The following is a 21,655-nucleotide window of genomic DNA, read 5'->3' on the forward strand; positions in this document are numbered from 1 at the left end:
GGGTTATTTCTCTGTTTTTAAACAACTAATTGACCGACGTCGGTTAAATTATTTGGATTCCATTTATTTCAGTTTTTTTGTGTGAGCTCAATCCGCACATTGCAGTTTCTCTAGAGGTAACTCATATCCAGCCTGAACTGTGCGATGTAGTAGGGAGTTGTAGTTTCCAACAGGCCAATATTCTACATAGTTTAGTGCATAAAATGGGTAATTAACTACAATGACCATAATCCATTGCTCATCTACTTGTCCAGTCTATTTCTTTTAGGCCTGCTACATAAAAGTATGCCTTTTTACTTTGAAGAACGACAAAATAGTGATTTTGTCAGACAGCATAGGCAGCAGTTCTATAGAAATGGGAAGACTTGGAATTAAATAATAAAGTCATCAAATAAACAAATGTAATATACACAACTGAAATATTTGATTAAAGTAATGTGAATAAATGATGGTTAATAAGTGATAAGCAGTAATGGGCAATCACTACCACCATGGGACTTTGATTGTTTTATTTATGTGTTGTTAACAGCATTCAACCCACATAATTGAAAGCGAAAGCAAAAACCGTGATTGTTTTTTAGTAATCGAACCGAAACTGAACCGACCTCAAAAAGCATTAATTGCTCAGCACTACTTTAAACAGAGACAGTGCTGTGCTTTTCTGTGGTGACTTCAAAGGATTATGCTTTGAATGACTGGGAGCCATAGCCTTTTATTGAGACACTGTAGACTTGTGTGCAGACACAGGATGATTTTCATGGAATTCATGTAAAATCAACCTAAAATCAACCTGATTGAAAAACTTGCCCTACAACCAAGCATCTTTAAATGGCCACGATGAACATAAGTATGACATTACGGAAGATCAATCCACCTACGCATAGACAGCAATAGAGAGACATGAAACATTGTCTATGCTTCAATCTGCTGCAGTCATCCTGCACATTTCACACTATGCTTTGTTAGTCAGATCTGGTCATATTAGGCTTGGGTTTAATCATTTCATATTTTCTGGCATTATGCACTAAAGAGTAGTACTGTATGGAGATTGTAGCCTATATCTGAGAGATTTTCAGCATACTGTACTAAACGAGGCAACAATCAGCACAGCCAGTGAGTAACATCCCTCCAAGGGAAAACTGACATTAAACTAGTGTACATGTTGGAGAGAATCTCTCAGTTGAGAAATCCGACTGTTCATTACTTTATTTAACATCAGAGTTTGATTTTATCACAGTACCAGCAGGGTGCCTTTACCGTTACGATAATGGCATATGATTTTAAAAAACGTCATATCAACTGAACTACCTTATATTTAACCATACAAACAGTGAAATTAATTGTTGGCCATGTAAATGACAGTAGTTAGGATAAACTAAAACTAAGAAAATAACTTTGGTAGTGCAGATACTGTATGTAACCACCGTTCTCTCTCTCTCCTCTATGTGCCTTCAGGAAGGTCAGGAACTGATCGATGAGAAGCCGGAGCTGCGTTCGGTGGTGCAGCAGAAGCTGGAGGAGATCAGGGAGTGCTGGACGGACCTGGAGAGCACCACCAAGGCCAAGGCCCGGGCTCTGTTTGAGAACAACAAGCCAGAGCCGGTGGTGAAGAGCTACTCAGACCTGGACCACCAGCTCTCTGGCCTGGAGAAACAGCCCCCTCAGCTGGAGCAGGCTCACCATCTGCCCACCTTCAATGAGCAGCTGCATAAATTCCAGGTGTCTATCTGTGGAGGCTGCTGAGGGGAGAACGGCTCAAAGTAATGGCCGGAACACAGCAAATGGAATGACATCAAACACCTGGAAACCATGTGTTTGATGTATTTGATACCATTCCACTGACTCCGCTCCAGTCATTACCATGAGCCTGTCCTCCCCAATTAAGGTGCCACCAACCTCCTGTGGTGTCTGTTTACTGTTATAGGTTGTTTTTTATGTTTTTTGTTTAAAGGCAGTTATTTTGTGACAAAGACTTTGTGCTTTGGACAACTCATATCAGAACATGGAGACTACATTTAAGATTTCAACTACATTTTCAATGAGTTTATGTAATCTTTACAATCCATTCTACTGTCTGTTAATGCTATAGAAGCCGTTGTTGTGATTTTTCTGTGCCAAGTTCCCGCCCACCAGCCACTAGGTTGGTTGACATTAAAGAATGCACCGTATGCTTTGTTCTTAAAGCCGTCTAACCCATTACATAACGTGGAAACACCACACACACATAAGAAAATAGCTGAAAGTGCTGTTCAAGCCCATGTGCTGTGTGTTTGGGGCATCAGTCTCTCATCATCTAGCTCTAACATGACCTTTCCTTCTCTCGGGCTGGCCTTCCTCAGTCTCAGATGGGGGACTTGTACAAGGACGTAGGGGAACTAGGGTCCCTCCAGGGGGTGTGCCTCCCCCAGCGAGGCAGCCTGGAGAAAGGCAGGGAAGGAGAAGGGGGCGAGCAGCCAGCTGTGGTGGAGACCCGCATCGTGCGCCTCATCGAGCCCCTGAAGGAGAGACGTCGCATTCTGCTGGCCTCCAAGGAGATGCATCAGGTCGCCCAGGACCTGGAGGAAGAGATAGTGAGTGACTGACACACTTCATTACTCCATGGTGCCTCCAGCCTTTCTTACTCTCTATCTTTCCCTCTCTTCCTGGCATAACTTAATCTATCCATATATTCAGTTTGTTTCTATCCTATAGCCTCATAAGGTCTCTAATATGTTTTTCTAAATGTTTCTTATGTTATGTGGCCAAAGGTTTAATATGTCTCCCATCCTTGATCAATTAAACCACCAGGCTCTCCTATCAATGAGATAGGTATGTACAGACAGTCACTGATGACAATTTGCTGATGTTATAGCTGTGGATCCAGGAGCGGCTTCCTCTGGCTTCCTCTAAGGATTACGGCAACAACCTGCAGAGTGTTCAGCAGCATGTCAAGATCAACCAGGTGAGAGACAGATTACCTCTATACAAGCACACAACACTATCTGCTCACAGCACAGTATCAACTCAGTCACTAGCCCTGCTCAGCTCAGACCTTACACTCCCCACAACACTAAACCATGGTTGTGTTCAGTAGGGAACACCGCCACACACTTTTGGTGAAGGAAAACGATAGTACCTCCCCAGATACTACCTCCCCATTTCACTCTGTTTGGAGGCGTTTTCTTCCAGCTGAACATGACCCCTGTCTCTTATTGGTCCGTCAGACGCTGCAGAGGGATCTGCAGGGTCGCCGGGCGCGGGTTGAGGAGGTGTTGGACCGGGCGGGGATCATCGCCTCTCTGCGGACCCCCGAGGTGGACTTTGTGCGCGAGGGGGCAGGGCACGTGCGTCAGCTTTGGGAGGTGCTGAGGCTAGAGGCGGAGAGGAGGACTGTGATGCTGGATGTGGTGCTGCAGGCCCAGCAGTATTACAGCGAGGCGGCCAAAGTCGAGTCCTGGCTGGCAGGCCAGAAACTGCACCTCATCAGCGAGGAGAAGGGTATGGTACGTATTGCTGGCATGGTATCATGAGACTGAACTGATAGGGTGGGCATGAGACTGGCCCATTGGTTAGTGCACAGTGCTCCAGCAGGACTTTTACCATCATTTGTCTGCTGTGCCTTTCTTTTACAAACAATTTACATCTGAGTGATGGTTTGTTTGTAAAATGTATGTATCTGTGAACAAGGATTTGGTCCCTAATATGAGGTCCCTCTTGTGTAGGACGAAGCAAGCACCCTGCAGCTGCTGAAGGAGCACCTAGCCTTGGAGGCGATGGTGGAGAACTACGCTGAGACAGTGGGCATGCTCTCCCAGCAGTGTCAGAGGCAGCTGGAACTGGCACACCCAGACAGGCACGAGGAGACACACTGACAGTCACTCTCAGGCTCAGACTAGATCTAAACACATCCTTCAATGATACCCACAAACAACGGCTAATTTATTAGTGGAATTTTACCATAGACCGTGGAGCAAATAAAATGATCTCAGTTTGTATAGGCTACAAAATGTCAGTGAATGATCAGTTCTCTTACTGTCTACTGTGTAAACATCACCCTCAATATCCCCTCTCTCTGTGGCAGTGATGGGATCACCAAGCAGCAGTCCCACATAGACCGTCTGTACGTGTCTCTGAAGGACATGGTGGAGCACAGGAAGACCAAACTGGAGCAGCAGTATTGGATGTACCAGCTCAACAGAGAGGTGGAGGAGTTAGAGAAGTGGATCACTGAGCGGGAGGCCGTTGCCAGCTCCACTGAGCTGGGCCAAGACCTGGAAGATGTCACGGTCAGTCTGTCAATCAGTCAGTCAGGCAATCAATCAATCAATTGATGATTCATGTTCACAATCAGTCCCTGGCAAATGGCATTGTCATGTGTTTATTCAATAAACATAATTTTATGTGAGTATTTGAGTTTTCAAGTGCACCATAAACACAGAACTGAGTGAGACAAAACAAAATGCAATAAAAATAGCGTCAATGAAATGAAAATGTGAAATATGATACATGCCCTCTATAACTTTGGTCCCAAGCTTATTTTGGTATCTCTCTCACACAGATGCTACAAGAAAAATTCACCAAGTTCTGCTCAGAGACCAACAGCATAGGCCAACAGAGGATGGAGCAGGTGAATAAGATGGTGAACGAGATGATAGACTGCGGCCACACGGACGCAGCCACAATCGCTGAGTGGAAGGATGGACTGAACGAGTCATGGGCTGACCTACTGGAGCTCATGGAAACCCGAGGACAGATGCTAACAGCATCATACCAGCTGCACAAGTTCTTCACCGACTGCAAAGAGGTATAGCTCAGTGTTTCCACAAGATTATTTTCTAGGCGGGGCACATAGGCCCCCAAATCAACATCAAGGTCCTCTTTAACCAAAATGTTTAATTGAAACCAATTGAATCAAAATAAATGTAGGCAGAGGGAAACAGAGCTAGGCAGAGAGGCCTGAGCTGCCTGTACAATGGTGAAATAAACCCTAGTACGGCTCGGCTGGATATATATTAGATAACATCAGACAGCGTAATGTTTCGAGCTGCTGGTAGACCGTAGACAGTGTAGACACTGTGGGCCTGCCATTATCCTGATGTGTGAGGTACTATTTCTGAGGGTCTTGTGATGGTGATGATGCTGTGCTGTGCTGTGCTGTGCTGTAGGTCTTGGTTCAGATTGCGGGGAAGATGAGGCAACTACCAGAGGTGAGGGCGTGCCAAGCCAGCATCGCCAACCCGGCCACGCTGCAGAGGCTCATGCGCTCTTTTGAGCACGCCCTCCAGCTGCTTGTCACACAGGTGAGTGTAAATTCCTCTATGACCTTAAGGAACATCAATGCTCTCTGGATCTCCTCTAACACCCATCAGTCAAATAAGTAATTATCATGGAGGGCATAAGTATGTTACAGATGTTAACCCCAAGATACACAGTGGAGCCGTAAACAGAATAGCATTATGCGCACAGTAGCAAAGATGAAAGATATTGTGCACGAACTCGAGTCATACTTTTGCCTCAACCTTAGCTAGCACACCTGATTAACTTGGCTGTGAACTAAACTGACGACCAACTATGATTAGATGATGATTTGAGATGACAGAGGCATGTCCTGTGTGGTACTCCAGGTAAGGCAGCTGCAGGAGAATGCGGCCCAGCTGAGGGCCATCTACGCCGGGGAAAAGGCAGAGGCCATCATGAGCAAGGAACAGGAAGTGATGTCAGCATGGAAGGAGTTGCTGGTTTCCTGTGAGGCCAGTCGCGTGCAGGTCACCTCGGTGACAGACAAGGTCCAGTTCTTCTCAGTGGTGCGTGAGCATCTCATGTGGATGGAAGGCATCATGGGACAGATTGGAGGGGACGACCCCAGGTTAGTAATTGAAGATTTCCTTACTTGAACTGAAGTCTAATTGTCAGCCATTTTGTTAATCTCATACCTCTGATACTTGACTTGAGAAATAGGCTCTGCTTAATTTACGGGTAAAAAATAACTGTAATCTGTATCTGTAATGTATATGTAATGTTCTATTTTAGTTACCATTTCAGCACCCCTAGTTGAGCTAATTCCTTCTTGGCTTGCACATACTGTAGGGTGTATGGTCCCATTCATGTTATGCAATAAAGCTCTCTTTACTGCCTAGTTTAAAAATAAAACGCTTAGCCACCTTGACCTGAATGTCTTCTGCCATTCAATTTTTGTTTACAGTATTTAAGTAGTCCTGACTCTTCTTTTAATTTATGTATGACAGGATGTTCACATCGCTCATTTACTCTACTTTCTACAGCTAGTTTCTCAATACACTAACCAGGCACTTGGCTAACATTTCACACATACACTTTACATACTACTGAACTAAGCCGGGCCAGCCTGTACTTCGCTGGCATGTTTACAGTATGTATCCACCATATAGTTACTAGAACCATGCTGGAAAGGACGACTTGAAAATAAAATATCCAAGCCAGCACAAGAAAGTATGGTTCGAACCGGAACGATATAGTGTTATAATGGTAATAGGTCCCTCTCTTCACTGGACTCTTCTTTTCTGACATTTGAATGGTGTGCTTCCCTCCTGTCTGACCTGGTCCTATGGGGTGGCTTCTGCCAGGGATTCGTCCTCTGCGGAGGTGATGATGAAACAACATGGTGAGCTGAAAGCCAAGATGGACGGCCGCAGTAAGACCCTACAACAGTGTGTTGAGCTGGGAAAGATCCTGTTGGCCGCAGGCAACCCAGCAGCTGAGGAGGTCAGCATCACACACAACACAACACACTGTATGCACCAAAACCACACAGCCTCACATACAACACAACACTCTGTATGCAGCAAAACAGCACAAGATTCTGTTGGCCGCAGGCAACCCAGCAGCTGAGGAGGTCTGCATCACACACAACACAACACACTGTATACACCAAAACCACACAGCCTCACATACAACACAACACTCTGTATGCAGCAAAACAGCACAAGATTCTGTTGGCCGCAGGCAACACAGCAGCTGAGGAGGTCTGCATCACACACAACACAACACACCGTATACACCAAAACCACACAGCCTCACATACAACACAACACTCTGTATGCAGCAAAACAACACAACACTCTATGCAGCAAAACCACACAGCCTCACATGCAACACAACACACTGTGTGCAGAAAGACAGGTTGAATAAACGTTGTTTCCACATCATATCAACCCCAATAATGTATGTGATGACATGGAGAACTCATTGAATTTGTAAAAAGTCATCAACATAAGGGCATTTCGTATTTTTGTCACCTAACTTTTAAGCTTAATCCAATGGCGTGACATCTTTTGTTGATTTCATGTTGAAATATTTGACAACTCTACCAAATGTAAATCAATACTAGACGTTGAACTGACATCTGTGCCCAGTGGGTAAACAACACACAATGCAGCAAAAGCATATTTCAATCATGCAGTGTTATTGTAACTAAAAAAGAACAATAGATATTGTATAAGTGTGTCGTCAATGATGTGCGTAAGGAGGTGTATCACTTAACCTCATATGATGATGAATGAGATTCTGTGTCAAGACTGACTTAAAATATTTTGATCAATTGTCATTACGTTACATTTCCTGTAATCTTGAATGCACCCAGTCTCTCTCTCTCTCTCTCTCTCTCTCTCTCTCACTCTCTCTCTCTCTCCACAGATAAAGGATAAGTTGGACACACTCCTGGCTAAGCAGAAGGATCTCTCTGAGAGATGGGACAAACACCAGGAAAAGCTACAGCGCAGTGAGTGACTCACTACACTGTAAGGCACTGTGGAGGGAGCACAAAGAGCTCTCAGGCAGCACTGCAGAATTTTTTATATGGAAGGAAGGAAGGGCTCGTGCTCAAGAGAAGTACTGGTTTTAGATCGTGCCTCAGCGAATCGCTTTCACTATGAATATTTATGTTTGTGTGTGTGTGTGTGGGGGGGTGGGGGGGGGAGGGGGGCTTCAACAATCATTTCAACGTGACTAGACTAGACGACACGTTACAAAACAGTACAGACATTTTTTTCTTGAGCGGAGGGGGGGATGGGGGGGGGGGGGGGGCGGAACTTAATTACAAATAATATTTACACTGCAAATTGGTCAAAATAATCCCAAACAGATATAATATTTGACTAAAACATAATAATTTCAAACCTTGCTTAAATTTGTATATGATCACGTCTCTCTCTATTATGTGTGGGAATACTTGGGAACAGATTGCCAAAATGTAAATCACTTGGAGCTGATTTCCTGTTGTTTTACAGTCTTTTATGTCCCCCAAAAATAAATAATATATACTTTTATATATATAATTACTTTTGGCTCAGAAAACGTGGGGAGCCAAATAAAACCACTGGCCCGCCGGGCTGCCAGTTGGGGAACCCTGACCTAGCACTAGAGTTGAGATAACCACCTGTAACTTTCATGTAAATCATTCATGGATGTCAGTGGGAGACAAATTCATGCCCATTCAGCATAAATGTGTACAGTATATGAGCTTTGGTTAATGTTAAAAGACTTTGTTATAATAAGAACTATCGAATTGCGCATGCCCATCTCTTCTTCTTTTCTACAGAGAAGGATCAGTTCCAGTATGCCCAGGAGACGGTGACGGCGGAGGCCTGGCTGAAGGCCAAGGAGCCGCTAATCAACTCTAGCTCCAACTCCAGGGAGGCTGGGGGTGCTGGAGGAGAGGCCCAGGCTCAGACTGACGAGGTGGAGCAGCTCATCCTCCGCCACGAGGCCTTCCGTAAGGCTGCAGCTACCTGGAAGGAGCGCTTCAGCTCACTGAGACAGCTCTCCAATGTAAGCTCTTCTTTAGATAGATACAGACAGTCTACTGTAATGTACCACTGGCTCGTCATTGTTGGCACTGTCTGGTGACAAAGCAGATTTACTTAAGTCTTTGCTTATGTCTGTTATCTAACATCTAACATACAGTACCAGTCAAAAGTTTGGACACACCTACTCATTGTTCTTTATTTTCACTACTTTCGATTTGTAGAATAATAGTGAAGACATCAAAATTATGCAATAACACATATGGAATCATGTAGTAATCAAAAAAGTGTTACACAAATCAAAATATATTTTAGATTTTAGATTCTTTAAGGTAGACACCCTTTGTCTTGATGACATCTTTGCACACTCTTGTTATTCTCTCAACCAGCTTCACCTGGAATTATTTTCCAACAGTCTTGAAGGAGTTTCCACATATGCTGAGCACTTGTTGGCGGCTTTTCCTTCACTCTGTGGTCCAACTCATCCTCCTTGCTGCTTCACGGTGGGAACTACACATGCGGATATCATCCGTTCACCTATTCTGCGTCTCACAAAGACAGGGTGGTTGGAACCAAAAAAATCTCACATTTGGAGTCATCAGACCAAAGGACAGATTTCCACCGGTCTAATGTCCATTGATTGTATTTCTTGGCCCAAGCAGGTCTCTTCTTCTTATTGGTGTCCTTTAGTAGTGGTTTCTTTGCAGCAATTCGACCATGAAGGCCTGATTCACACAGTCTCCTCTGAACAGTTGATGTTGAGATGTGTCTGTTACTTGAACTTTGTGAAGCATTTATTTGGGCTGCAATTTCTGAGGCTGGTAACTCTAATGAACTTATCCTTTGCAGGAGAGGTAACTATGTGTCTTCCTTTCCTGTGTCTGTCCTCAAGAGAGACAGTTTCATCACAGCGCTTGATGGTTTTTGCGACTACACTTCCAAAGTTCTTGATATTTTCCGGATTTAAGACTGATGTCTTAAAGTAATGATGGACTTTCGTTTCTCTGCTGATTTCAGATGTTCTTGCCATAATATGGACTTGGTCTTTTACCAAATAGGGCTATCTTCTGTATACAACCCATACCTTGTCACAACACAACTGATTGGCTCAAACGCATTAAGAAGGAAAGAAATTCCACAAATTAACCTTTAACAAGGCACACCTGTTAATTGAAATGCATTCCAGGTGACTACCTCATGAAGCTATTTGAGAGAATACTAAGAGTGTACAAAGCTGTCATCAAGTCAAAGGGTGGCTACTTCGAAGAATCTCAAATATAGAATATATTTTGATTTGTTTAACACTTTTTTGGTTACTACATGATTCCATATGTGTTATTTCATCATTTTGATATCTTCACTATTATTCTACAATATTGAAAAAATTTGAAAAAAATAAAGAAAAACCCTTGAATCAGTAGGTGTGTCCAAACTTTTGACTGGTACTGTATCTGTTAGGATTTTGTTTTCTTTCTTAGTCAAAGGGTTTCGTTCAGACGATTGATTAAATATCTTGCAAGACAAAAAAAGGTATTTTAAGTACAGTTTGTCCAGTCCCGCGGGGTTTGGGGCGGTCTCGGGCGCGCGGGCGCTCGTAGGTCATGTGTGCTGTATCTGTTATACCTGATAATTGTTTTGCTGTTATGCTTTTCATTACTCTTCACTGCAATCTTGACTTTCAGGCAGAGAAGCTGAGAGAAGAACAGAGCAGCAAGCCTGCCCCAATGCCACTCTCCAGTCGGAGGATGTTCCCATCATCCTGCCTCACTCCGACCTTTCCCCTTGCTACCTCAACTCTGCTGAGGCAGACGGTCCAGCTGCATATTGAGCCCAGGCCCAAGCAGACTAGTCTGGGGATGGCTGCCTCTGCCTCCACTGCAGCCCAGAGGTTGGGTTCTACCATGGCCAGCTACACTCCTGTCATGAATGGCTCCAGTTACCATGGACTGGACCATCAGAGCAGCAGCGGGGGGTTGGAGAGTTCTAACTACCCTGGGCTAAACCATCAGGCCTGTGGAGGTGTGGACAGCAGCTCCAGTTATCTTGGAGTGAACCATCAGACTGCCCCCCCGCCAGTGGATAGTTCTGGCTACCTTGGACTGAACCATCAAAGCAGTGGGGGTATGGTTAGTCCAGGCTACCTACCTCAAAATCAAAGTAGTGGGGGTATGGGTAGTCCAGGTTATCTGCCGCAAAATCAAAGCAGTGGGGGTATGGGTAGTCTAGGCTACCTGCCGCAAAATCAAAGTAGTGGGGGTACGGGTAGTCAAGGCTACCTACCGCAAAATCAAAGTAGTGGGGGTTTGGGTAGTTCAGGCTACCTGCCGCAAAATCAAAGTATTGGGGGTATAGTTAGTCCAGGCTACCTTGCGCAAAATCAACACAGTGGTGGTATGGGTAGCTCAGGCTACCTTGCACAAAATCTAAGTAGTGGGAGTATGGGTAGTTCAGGCTACCTGGCTCAAAACCATCAAAGCAGTGGTGGTATGGGTAGTTCAGGCTACCTGGCTCAAAACCAAGGTAGTGGGGTTATGGGTAGTTCAGGCTTCCTTGCGCAAAACCAATGTAGTGGAATTATGGGTAGTTCAGGGTACCTTGCGCAAAATCAAAATAGTGGGGGTATGGGTAGCTCAGGCTACCTTGCACAAAATCTAAGTAGTGGGGGTATGGGTAGTTCAGGCTACATTGCACAAAACCAAGGTAGTGGGTGTATGGGTAGTTCAGGGTACCTTGCGCAAATCCAAGGTAGTGGAGGTATGGGTAGTTCTAGCTATCTGCCTCAAAGTGGTGGGGTCATGGACCCCAAAATGGCATATGCGTGGCAGCATCTGAAAGCCGACTGCATGCAGCCCAGGATCAACCATATCCACAAGGCTGTCAACCCCCTCCTGGAGGCCAGCAGGGCGCAGAGGGAACAGTTTGGGGACATCCCCATGGTAGACATGATCGGACCAGAGTCCGGCCTGGAGCTCCTCCATGGAAGGCTTCAAAGGGACCCCCGCGGCAGCCGCTCCGACCCCCAGATGGACCACCTGCGGCGGGAGAGGGAGTACAAGCTGGGCCGCCAGACCTCCAGCGAACAGGAGATCCAGGCGCGGCTCAACGAGCTGCCAATGATCGTGCGTCAGGAGCGCTATAGGCGACGCCTGGAGAGGCAGTCGTCCAGCGAGCAGGAGGGCAGTGGGAAGGCGAGGACACCAAGGCAGGACGACTCCAGCGACATGGAGTCAGCCAAGGAAGGCTCTGACAAACGCTCAACGTGAGTCCAGGACTGCCTGGTCATAGCCTTAGCAGTGATTCCCTGTGCTGTCTGTTTTTGTGGCAACTCATTTCACATGCTCATTACAAAAACAGTTGTGTCTTGTCAGCAATGTCCACTGTGAACCAAATGCTTTGATTTGGAAGGTTTTGATTATATTCCCTGTTTGGGTGACTCATGGCAGAAACTGTCTCATTGCAGAGAGAAGAGAGCCACCACAATGGCTGAGATTGTGGAGCAGGCCCAGGAGAGAGAGGCAGCACAAGTAAGTTATTTCACATGGATTTAACAGTATTTCCTATTTTGGTACATTTATCTGGTGCACATTTTATATTTAGTTTTTGTATAGTGAAGATACAGTTTGTTAAGCCACACAGGCCGGATTTCTGAATGACACACCTCTCTCCTGTCTGTTCCAGGCCAGAGGGGAGACGTACCGCCCCACCAGCAGCCTCTCAGCACCCGTGACCTACGAGCGCCCGCGTGCCCGAGACCGCCCCAAACCCCGCAGGAGACCCCGCCCCAAAGAGCTTGAGGAGAAGCGACGCTCTCGCTCGGCTCCAGCCCAGAGTCCGGCGCAACTCTTGCCGCCCTCACACACTGCCCATAACGAAGGCTTCCTGTACCGCAAACACGACTTTGAGGGCCAGCAAAAGAGTCCCAGCAGGTGGGCTTTCCACTGACTCACACACACCACATACCACACCACACACTTTACCACACCCACCCTACTACACACCACACACATAACACACCATAATGCACACCCCACCAAACACCACACAACACACCCCACCACACACCGCACAGAATTAAACGGTTACTGTAGATCACTAAAGAATATATACAGTACTCTATTGCCATACTCTATGAATTAACTTTGGGAAAAAGGAGAAACACGCATATGTTGCACAATAAGCTGTTCTTGTTTTGCAGTAAGTCGTGGGTGAACTTGTATTGCGTGTTGTCAAAAGGAGAGATCATTTTCTACAAGGACGCCAAGAGCATCACCACACCTTACAATGAAGAAACCCCACTCGACCTGAGCGTCTGTATATGTGATAGCACCATGGGATACAAGAAGAAGAAAAATGTCTTCGTTATCAAGTATGGCTTGATGAAGAGGATATTTTTTTACTCCAACTTACTCCTTATTATAGCATATTATTATTTTGTTCACCTCAAAACTTTTGAGTGCCTTTAAAATCCCTGACTAGAGAATAGACTCTTGGTAATTCCATAACAATGACTCTCTCCTTTCTTCTCCAACAGGAAAAATGATGGCAATGACTATATTTTCCATGCAAAGGATGAGGTGAGAATGCCTGTGATGGAAAATGAACATGTTTCATCTAATGTCTTAACATCAATGATTTACTCCTATTAGAGAGCTAGATAGGCCACCTCTCTGTGCAGAACTCCTCTCTAAGTTTCTTCCTACAGTAGGTTCCTTCCTTCTAGGGAGTGTTTCATGGCCACTATGCTTTCGCTTCTGCTTTGCTTGCTCTTTGGGGTTTAGACCGGTTAGCTGTAAAGCACTTTGTGAACTCTGCTGATGTAGAAAGGACTTTATAAAATAAACTTATTTTGATTGATTTATTGATACAATTACTAGTCTTGCTTCTTGGTTTTGTAGAATCCCTAACATTCCCATGTCTCTGGGTGCACTGTTGCAGGAGGACCTGAAGGCATGGGTCACTAACATCACCACCAGTATAACTGAACACGAGGAGATCGCCAAGTGGGACAAACCCACGACCTCGTCCACAGATCCCGACCGCTCAGAGAGGAAAGAGAAGTCAGAGGGTGACGCAGATGCCAGGTCAGAGAGATCTGAGATGGGAGGAGAGGTGGAGGAGGAAGAGAGGTCTGAGAAGGGAGAGGGGTCCGAGAAGACAGGCGAGGGCTCCGAGAAGGCAGACACGTCGGAGAGGGGTGAGATGGCAGAGGGAGGGGCAGGAGGCTCCAGCACGTCAGGGAAGAGCAAATGATCCCCACTAAGTGGAGGAGTGGACTGCATCCAACCATCTGCCCACTCCATCCTAACATTACCCTAAGACACCAGACGGTGGTGAGCAGGCGAGACGGAGGGAGAGTGTGTGCATTTTTGTGCATATCTTCTCTCTCTTTCTCTCTCTCTCTCTATATCTCTCTGTCTCTCTCTCTCCCTGTGACATCCTGAGGCTTGTGTCCTTGGACTACCTAATGTTAACTGTGACAGACTGATCTTTCAGCCCCTATCCCAGGCAAAATACATCAATGCTTGTATTGCATTTTGGCCCTTGCTGGTAGGTTGGAGGATGGTGGAGATGAACCAGCGCCACCGTGTGGTCACAGGCATTCGTCACAGTCACAACTCATTGATAATTTATCTCTTGGATTCACAGCATCTCTCAGTATATATATATATATAATATACCTATGACTGACTATGTAATGCTCTAGAAAAACCCAAGCAATGGTGAATGAAATGTCTCACAATATTTTGAAAACGCTTTTTTTCTGAAGCAATATACTTTTTTATTTCTTCTCTATGTTTGAGAGAGAGGGAAAGGAGACAAGAAACAGTTACTTATTGTTAATTATATGATTGGTCACATTCATCATCAGCTTGTTTCCAGCAGGTCAGCAGCACCTTAAACACTTTCAACACATCTGTGTATACTCAGCATATTGACATTTCAAACTCACCTCATCTCTATATCTGAGTCATGCTGTCATGATGGAATGCTGGTATTACCTATGTGTGTTAATAATGGAATTGATCAACACACGTGTTTCTCTTCTGAACATTTGGATTAATCGTGCACAGGCCCAGGGCATGCCAGGAATAAAGGTGAACTAGGGTTGCCGACGTAAGCAAAACTCAATCACCCCCAAGAGTCTATTTGAGGAGGCAATGCCAAACTTAACCCACTTGTAGTGCCAGGCCTGTGTCTACATCTCACTTATTAAATCTAACCATCCATGGCATGACATTGTATAGTGCACCTTTTACTTTAATGAAAAGTAATGTTCTTCATGGTCTTGAAGTTAACCAGTTCTGAAATGAATTTGGCTGTGCAATAATTTAATCTAAAGGAAAGTACTGTGTATAATGCTAACATCATGGTATAATTCTGGAATCCTGAAGAACGTTCTAAAGGCTTCTCTTCGGGGATCTTAAACTCTCCCCACATGAAGTATGGTGATAGGAAGATATGTTTTAATGACAGAGCAGAGAAAGTTCCCCACATTACAAGCCCAAGTCAGACATCCTTCATGCTTCTTTCAAATTCTATTTGATCTGAGACAAGAAGCAGTATAACTTCATTGCTGTTATTATTGTATTACTGCAATATATTTCATAAGGATTGTAATTGTTGCACTAGTGAAAATACAATAGTAACATCAATATTAGATGAACCTCAGAGTATTTTATTAACTACTTCTCCCTCCCTGTTTTCTTTCACTCTGAGTTGAAACCAATAGTCATGAAATTGTACATAAGCTACATGGCCAAAGGTATGTGGACAAAGGCTCCTGAGTGGTGCAGTGGTCTAAGGCACTGCATCTCAGTGCTAGAGGTGTCACTACAGACCCTGGCTCAATTCCAGGCTGTATTACAACTGGCAGTGATTGGGAGTCCCATAGAGCGGCGCACAATTGGTCCAGCGTTGTCCGGGTTAGGGTTTGGCTGGGGTAGGCCATCATTATAAATAAGAATTTGTTCTTGACTGACTTGCCAAGTTAAATAAAAGGTTAAATAAATAAAACTGCTCGTTGAACATCTCATTCCAAAATCATGGGCATTAATACGAAGTTGGTCCCCTTTTTGCTGCTATAACAGCCTCCACGCTTCTGAGAAGGCTTTTCAGTAGATTGCAGAGGTTACTTACATCTATTCAGCCACAAGAGCATTTGTGAGGCCTGGCTCGCAGTCAGCTTTCCAACTCATCCCAAAGGTGTTCGATGGGGTTGAGGTCAGGGCTCTCTCTGTGCAGGCCAGTCATGTTCTTCCACAATGATCTTAACAAACCATTTCTGTATGGACCTTGTTTTGTGCACGGGGGCATTATCATGCTGAAACAGGAAAGGGCCTTCCCCAAACTATTGCCACAAAGTTGGAAGCCCAGACTTGTCTACAATGTCATTGTATGCTGTAGCGTTAAGATTTCCCTTCACTAGAACGAAAGGGCCTAGCATGAACCGTGAAAAACAGCCCCAGACCATTATTCTTCCTCCACCAAACTTTACAGTTGGCAATATGCATTGGGGCAGGTAGCGTTCTCCTGACATCCGCCAAACCCCAATTTGTACGTCGGACTGCCAGATGGTGAAGCGAGTCCAATGGCGAACTTTACACCACTCCAGCCGACGCTTTGTATTGCGCATGGTGATCTTAGACTTGTGTGCGACTCCTCCGCCATGGAAACCCATTTAATGAAGCTTAATGAAGTTATTTCATTTAATGAAGTTATTGTGCTGACTGCATCCAGAGGCAGTTTGGAACTCGGTAACAGACAGACGATTTTTACGCACTACGCGCTTCAGCATTCGACAGTCCCATTCTGTTAGCTTGTGTAGCCTACCACTTCGCGGCTGAGCCATTGTTGCTCCTAGACGTTTCCAATTCACAATAACAGCCCTCACAGTTTACCGGGGCAGCTCTAGCAGGGCAAAAATTAGACAAACTGACTTGTTGCAAAGGTGGCATCCTATGATGGTGCCACCTTGAAAGTCACTGAGCTCTTCAGCATGGGCCATTCTACTGCCAATGTTTGTCTATGGAGATTGCATAGCTGTGTGCTGGATTTTATACACCTGTCAGCAACAGGTGTTGCTGAAATAGCCGGATCCCCTAATTATCAAGGGGTGTCCAGTGTCCACATACTTTTGGACATGTAGTGTATCTTTGAATGTTTACCAATAAATTCTATACTCTAATTAACGGAGTTCTATGTACTGAAGTGGGTTAAGGTTAAAACATTTCTCTTAACTCCACACAAATGAAATGGGGAAAACTCATCAGTCAATTACGATATTACTGTTTATTCCATTTAAATGAAAATATGCAGATTAGGAGTCATCTTTCAAAGGATATATACACCGATATCTAGTTACATTTTACACTTTACAAGGGAAAAGAGTGCTGGACAGGTACATTTGTTGTGTATTTATAAATGTGCGTATTTCAATGAACTGATCATACGGACTTGATACAGACAGTTTTTTCTATTAGTAGCTGAATCCAGTCAGGCAAGTGAAATATTATAAGAACAGTCCTGTTGCGAGGGATAGGTCTACAGACCATTTACTTGAACGGGTTAAATGGCTTGAATGATAACAAAGAACTTGGTAGACTAAATGCTACTGTAGTTTATTTGTTAACTCTGGAGCTGATCAGTCTGGTATCCAGGCTACACACGTTTTAGCTGTGACTCTTGGGCTGTGACTTCAATGCTAAATACAACCATACATCCCACAATTTTTTTTTTGCTTAAGCCTCGGTCATATTGGATGATTAATTATAAACATATTGACAAGAACATTCATAAACACAAAGAAAATGTAAGGTTAGTTAGTACTGTACAACTCATAAACTTCAACAGCCAGCATAGTTTGACATTTGGTCGACTGTGTTTATTTTTTATGTCACTCTGAACTTCCAAGTTTCAAATGGGCCACTTTTTACAGATATGTTCTATCTGATTCCCAAAATGCCCCATATCATGGACCTGCCAAATCAAACATTACTGCTGAAACTGGTTTGTGTGTAATGTAGTATTAGTTATAACCAAATATATAAAACATTACTGCTGAAACTGGTTTGTGTGTAATGTAGTATTAGTTATAACCAAATATATAAAACATTACTGTTGAAACTGGTTTGTGTGTAATGTAGTATTAGTTATAACCAAATATATAAACCAAATATAAAAAGTACAACCTTATCAAGCCTTATCCCCAAAACAATGGAAACCAGTATTTTGAAAATGAATTAATTTAACAAAAGACACAATACAGACTGTTCCATTTGACTCAGGATGCAAATACTGGCACTTATTGCCTTTGGCATTAAAGTGTTATGACACACACAACAGTCAGGACTCTAACTGCAGCTTGTTGATTAGACGCAGTTAACTTATTGGTAACACTTGAAAATGTCACAATATATGTGTTATGTCCTCTATCACAACATGGGAAAGAAACTTTTGCGAAACTGTCAATTACAGTATAACAACAAACTGTCTATTGTAGGTGGTTATTATAGGTACCACACCCTTCTATATTACAGACTTTAAAAACTAATGGTACCTAAAATTGTCATCTATTTGTAGGCCTATAGCCAGTTGTTTTTAGTGTAACCTACTCCTCCGGAATTGAGCCTTTCATTGCAATCTTTATTGGTTAGTTAAACACTAGTAGCTGTTTCTTTTATTCTCCTCTGTGGAAGGAAAGAGAGGCTCTACTTTGCACATGATGTATAGTTCCTCCAATATAATTATAACGATAATTATATGGATGTAATTCTATTCATTCCAATTCTATGGTTTCTCCATCTCCATTCTTATCAGAGAAATCCCCAAATCCCCATCCCCATCGATTCCGCCTGCACTGATGAGCGTTGCGTTTGGAGTGACACGATCTGACGTTAGACAATGAGAAATCCTGTCACTTCATGAATAAAACAGGTTAATGATACTACAGTACCTACCAAACAAACAAAAATACTACAAAACCTACTAAACCCACAGAAACAAAGCTCTTGACCTCATTGCTGGTGAGAAGTGTTTTTGTGATTTTGTGTTTTTGTGTTTTTCTTGTCTCAGATACAGTGTACCTTAATGATACCTATACTTTGCTGCTATGACATTTTCTCTATGTAAACCTCCTTACTTGCTGATGCAAAATTGACATGAACATTGATGTATGCTTGACACAGAGGTGTTAAGCCAAGATTTTTTCTAAAAGTCAACATCAACCATCCTCCACAGATCACTAGACACATGATGCATTCTATATAGTGGTGGGAGTGATTAAGAAATTCCTGACGTTGCAGCCATTCACAGTGTATAAAAATCAAGTCAATTTACTTGATTGACTAGAGAAAGTTAAGAGATTCCTGTGTAAGGGATTAAACTCAGTATAAATAAATAAACAAAAGAGAGTACAATTTTTGAGATAAGCTTTCATAAAGGTCCATTATCATGATTTTGAGGGGGTATACATACTGTCATTATAATACCTCATGCCATAATCACCAATTAGCATAGGAAAACATTTATTAGAATTCATGGACTTAAACCATATGACCAGCTATGAGCTCCATGCTCCAATCTCCACTTCTTTAATGCCTTTGTGCATTTAACACATGGAGCAAAATGTCATGTGTCATGATGATGCACTTATATAGGCATAATGACACAGTTATGCGTACACTTTCAACTAAAGTATTCCCTGTATTTAACTAAGTCATTTGATTTATTTTTTGTAAGAAGAAAAATGCTGTCAGTGTCTTCCACACCTTGTAGTATTCATAATGCCATCTGGGGATAGTAACATAACCACATAGCTCTGATAACCTAAGTGATTAAGTCAGTGATGGATGTCAACTGAAGGGCTGGTCTTTAAAAAAAAAAAAGGTTTCTGTTTAGAGTTAATAACGCTTCAGATCATTAAGCTTGAAATCTTTGCTTGGTACAAAATAAAAATGTTTTAGCCCTCTAATAGCAGATCAGTGAAAGGCTGAAACGCAGCAGTGCTACCCGCAGTTTTCAAGATGTGCAAGTGGAAACATGAATAATTGATGATGTGGAAGAAGAAATGTCATGCAACTTTTGTTTTGCACTAAAGCACTGCCCCATTGCACAGTGTAAAATGCTAGTGGTGACGCAGGGTCTATAAGAAATATACATGTATACAGTATTGCACAAAGTCTGCACAACTCAATGTAAGTATTTTAAGAATGTACATTTTAATTCTGATTTGTTTATTAAATAGACTGGAGTAACATCTGCCAATATCTGTCTGTTGAAATATGAAACATATTGTCTCATAAACTCTGTTCATCCCTTAATCTTGGCACTGTCATTTTTATGACTTATTATTATTGCTTGAATGGCACTCATTTACATGAAAATCATATGTTTTATGACACAATGTGCAAGAACTTCATCTGTATTGTGTTGTGTTAACCTCAAATCTAATTATTGGCTTTGATCATTGGTCCATTTGCAGTAATATGAGCAGACCAATTCTATATGGCTTCTATATGATGATACTGTATCATTATTTACTGCTATACTGTAGGTCTATGTTGGTCTTTCTGCTTCACCAACCTGCAGATTTCTTTCTGTACGTTGTCACTGCATCTCTGTAAATGATGCTGTTTTAGACATAACCACAGGCTTCAGACACACAGGCAGTGAAGGAGACTACCAATCTGTGAACTGAAATGTATTTTAATTTAATTTTACCTTTATTTAACTAGGCAAGTCAGTTAAGAACAAATTCTTATTTTCAATGACGGCCTAGGAACAGTGGGTTAACTGCCTGTTCAGGGGCAGAAAGACAGATTTGTACCTTGTCAGCTCGGGGGTTTGAACTTGCAACCTTCCGGTTACTAGTCCAACGCTCTAACCACTGGGCTACCCTGAAAAGGATATATGGATCTATTTCAAATCTGCAAATGGCATGGTATGAAACAGCAAATGGTTTATTAAGACTTTCTACTTGACAATGAGGTGTGACCAATGATGTACATAAATGTACATATATACGCATGCTGAAGGAAAATAGAGCCAATTTTGTTGGAAAGGAAAGGGTTAACACTGAGTTTTGTTTGGTGGTCTCTTGGGCGATAAATCTAGCTAGCTAAATCAGCCATTGGCTAGTCCATCAGAAGCTAGATAGAAGGCATCTGCCATCTACTCTCTTTATGTAGTGTTGTGTTGTCTCGTCGTGATGTGTGTTTTCTCCTATATTTATATATTTTTTAAATCGGTTTAATCCCAGCCCTCATCCCCGCAGGAGGCCTTTTGCCTTTTGGTAGGCCGTCATTGTAAATAAGAATTTGTTCTTAACTGACTTGCTTAGTTAAATAAAGGTTCAATTAAATTTGAAATGTAACTGTATTAGGTCCACATTTTGGAGTGACAGTGGAATCAACCAATCACATTTTGACCGTTTTTACGAAGAATATGGAAACTTCAGCCTTCTCAAAGGCCAACAGGTCACAGGAGCAGTAGATTTCCCATGGTCTAGCTAGCTATCTTTTGCTGAAAGTCAGTTTGCAGCGGCAGCAGCAGGTGTTATCGAAGAGGATGTTGTTGCTAATTTGTTAACTTCTCCCTTTTCAAGAATAACTTTCAACAATAAGTTAAGTATAAATGATCATCATCTGGTGAGTGGAACTGTTTTTTTTATTTTATTGGAGCTCGCTGATAGCCATCTCTTTGAAAATAACTTGTGTGTGAAACATTGATGCATTTAAACTTTAGGTCACAGGTTACTTTGTGCTAAACATGAAATATTTTCTGCAATGGGAAGTAATTATTGTATATTTCGATAAGGAAATAATTCGCCTAATGGTTGTGTTTTTGCATTCTTATGATTGGAACCTACTGGCTTATTATGTCAGAGTGAATGGTCTGCT

General features: G+C 43.0%; 1 protein-coding gene across 1 annotated transcript in view; it reads left to right on the forward strand.

Annotated features, from left to right (window-relative positions):
- The window catches only part of LOC109892122 (spectrin beta chain, non-erythrocytic 4), a 30,034-nt gene extending 9,957 nt beyond the window's left edge, over positions 1-20,077 (forward strand). The window contains exons 2-19 of the mRNA XM_020484544.2: positions 1,456-1,719; positions 2,340-2,570; positions 2,852-2,941; positions 3,204-3,482; positions 3,702-3,832; positions 4,061-4,265; positions 4,538-4,783; positions 5,145-5,279; positions 5,604-5,845; positions 6,582-6,720; positions 7,651-7,735; positions 8,555-8,784; positions 10,442-12,018; positions 12,220-12,283; positions 12,438-12,685; positions 12,955-13,125; positions 13,291-13,333; positions 13,695-20,077. Of these exons, the coding sequence (XP_020340133.2) occupies positions 1,456-1,719; positions 2,340-2,570; positions 2,852-2,941; positions 3,204-3,482; positions 3,702-3,832; positions 4,061-4,265; positions 4,538-4,783; positions 5,145-5,279; positions 5,604-5,845; positions 6,582-6,720; positions 7,651-7,735; positions 8,555-8,784; positions 10,442-12,018; positions 12,220-12,283; positions 12,438-12,685; positions 12,955-13,125; positions 13,291-13,333; positions 13,695-14,009 (4,695 nt within the window). The 3' untranslated portion in view covers positions 14,010-20,077. The remainder of the gene's footprint in view (positions 1-1,455; positions 1,720-2,339; positions 2,571-2,851; positions 2,942-3,203; positions 3,483-3,701; positions 3,833-4,060; positions 4,266-4,537; positions 4,784-5,144; positions 5,280-5,603; positions 5,846-6,581; positions 6,721-7,650; positions 7,736-8,554; positions 8,785-10,441; positions 12,019-12,219; positions 12,284-12,437; positions 12,686-12,954; positions 13,126-13,290; positions 13,334-13,694) is intronic.
- Positions 20,078-21,655: the final 1,578 nt, after the last annotated feature.

This window comes from Oncorhynchus kisutch, linkage group LG6, assembly GCF_002021735.2.
Source record: "Oncorhynchus kisutch isolate 150728-3 linkage group LG6, Okis_V2, whole genome shotgun sequence".
Lineage (NCBI taxonomy): Eukaryota > Metazoa > Chordata > Actinopteri > Salmoniformes > Salmonidae > Oncorhynchus > Oncorhynchus kisutch.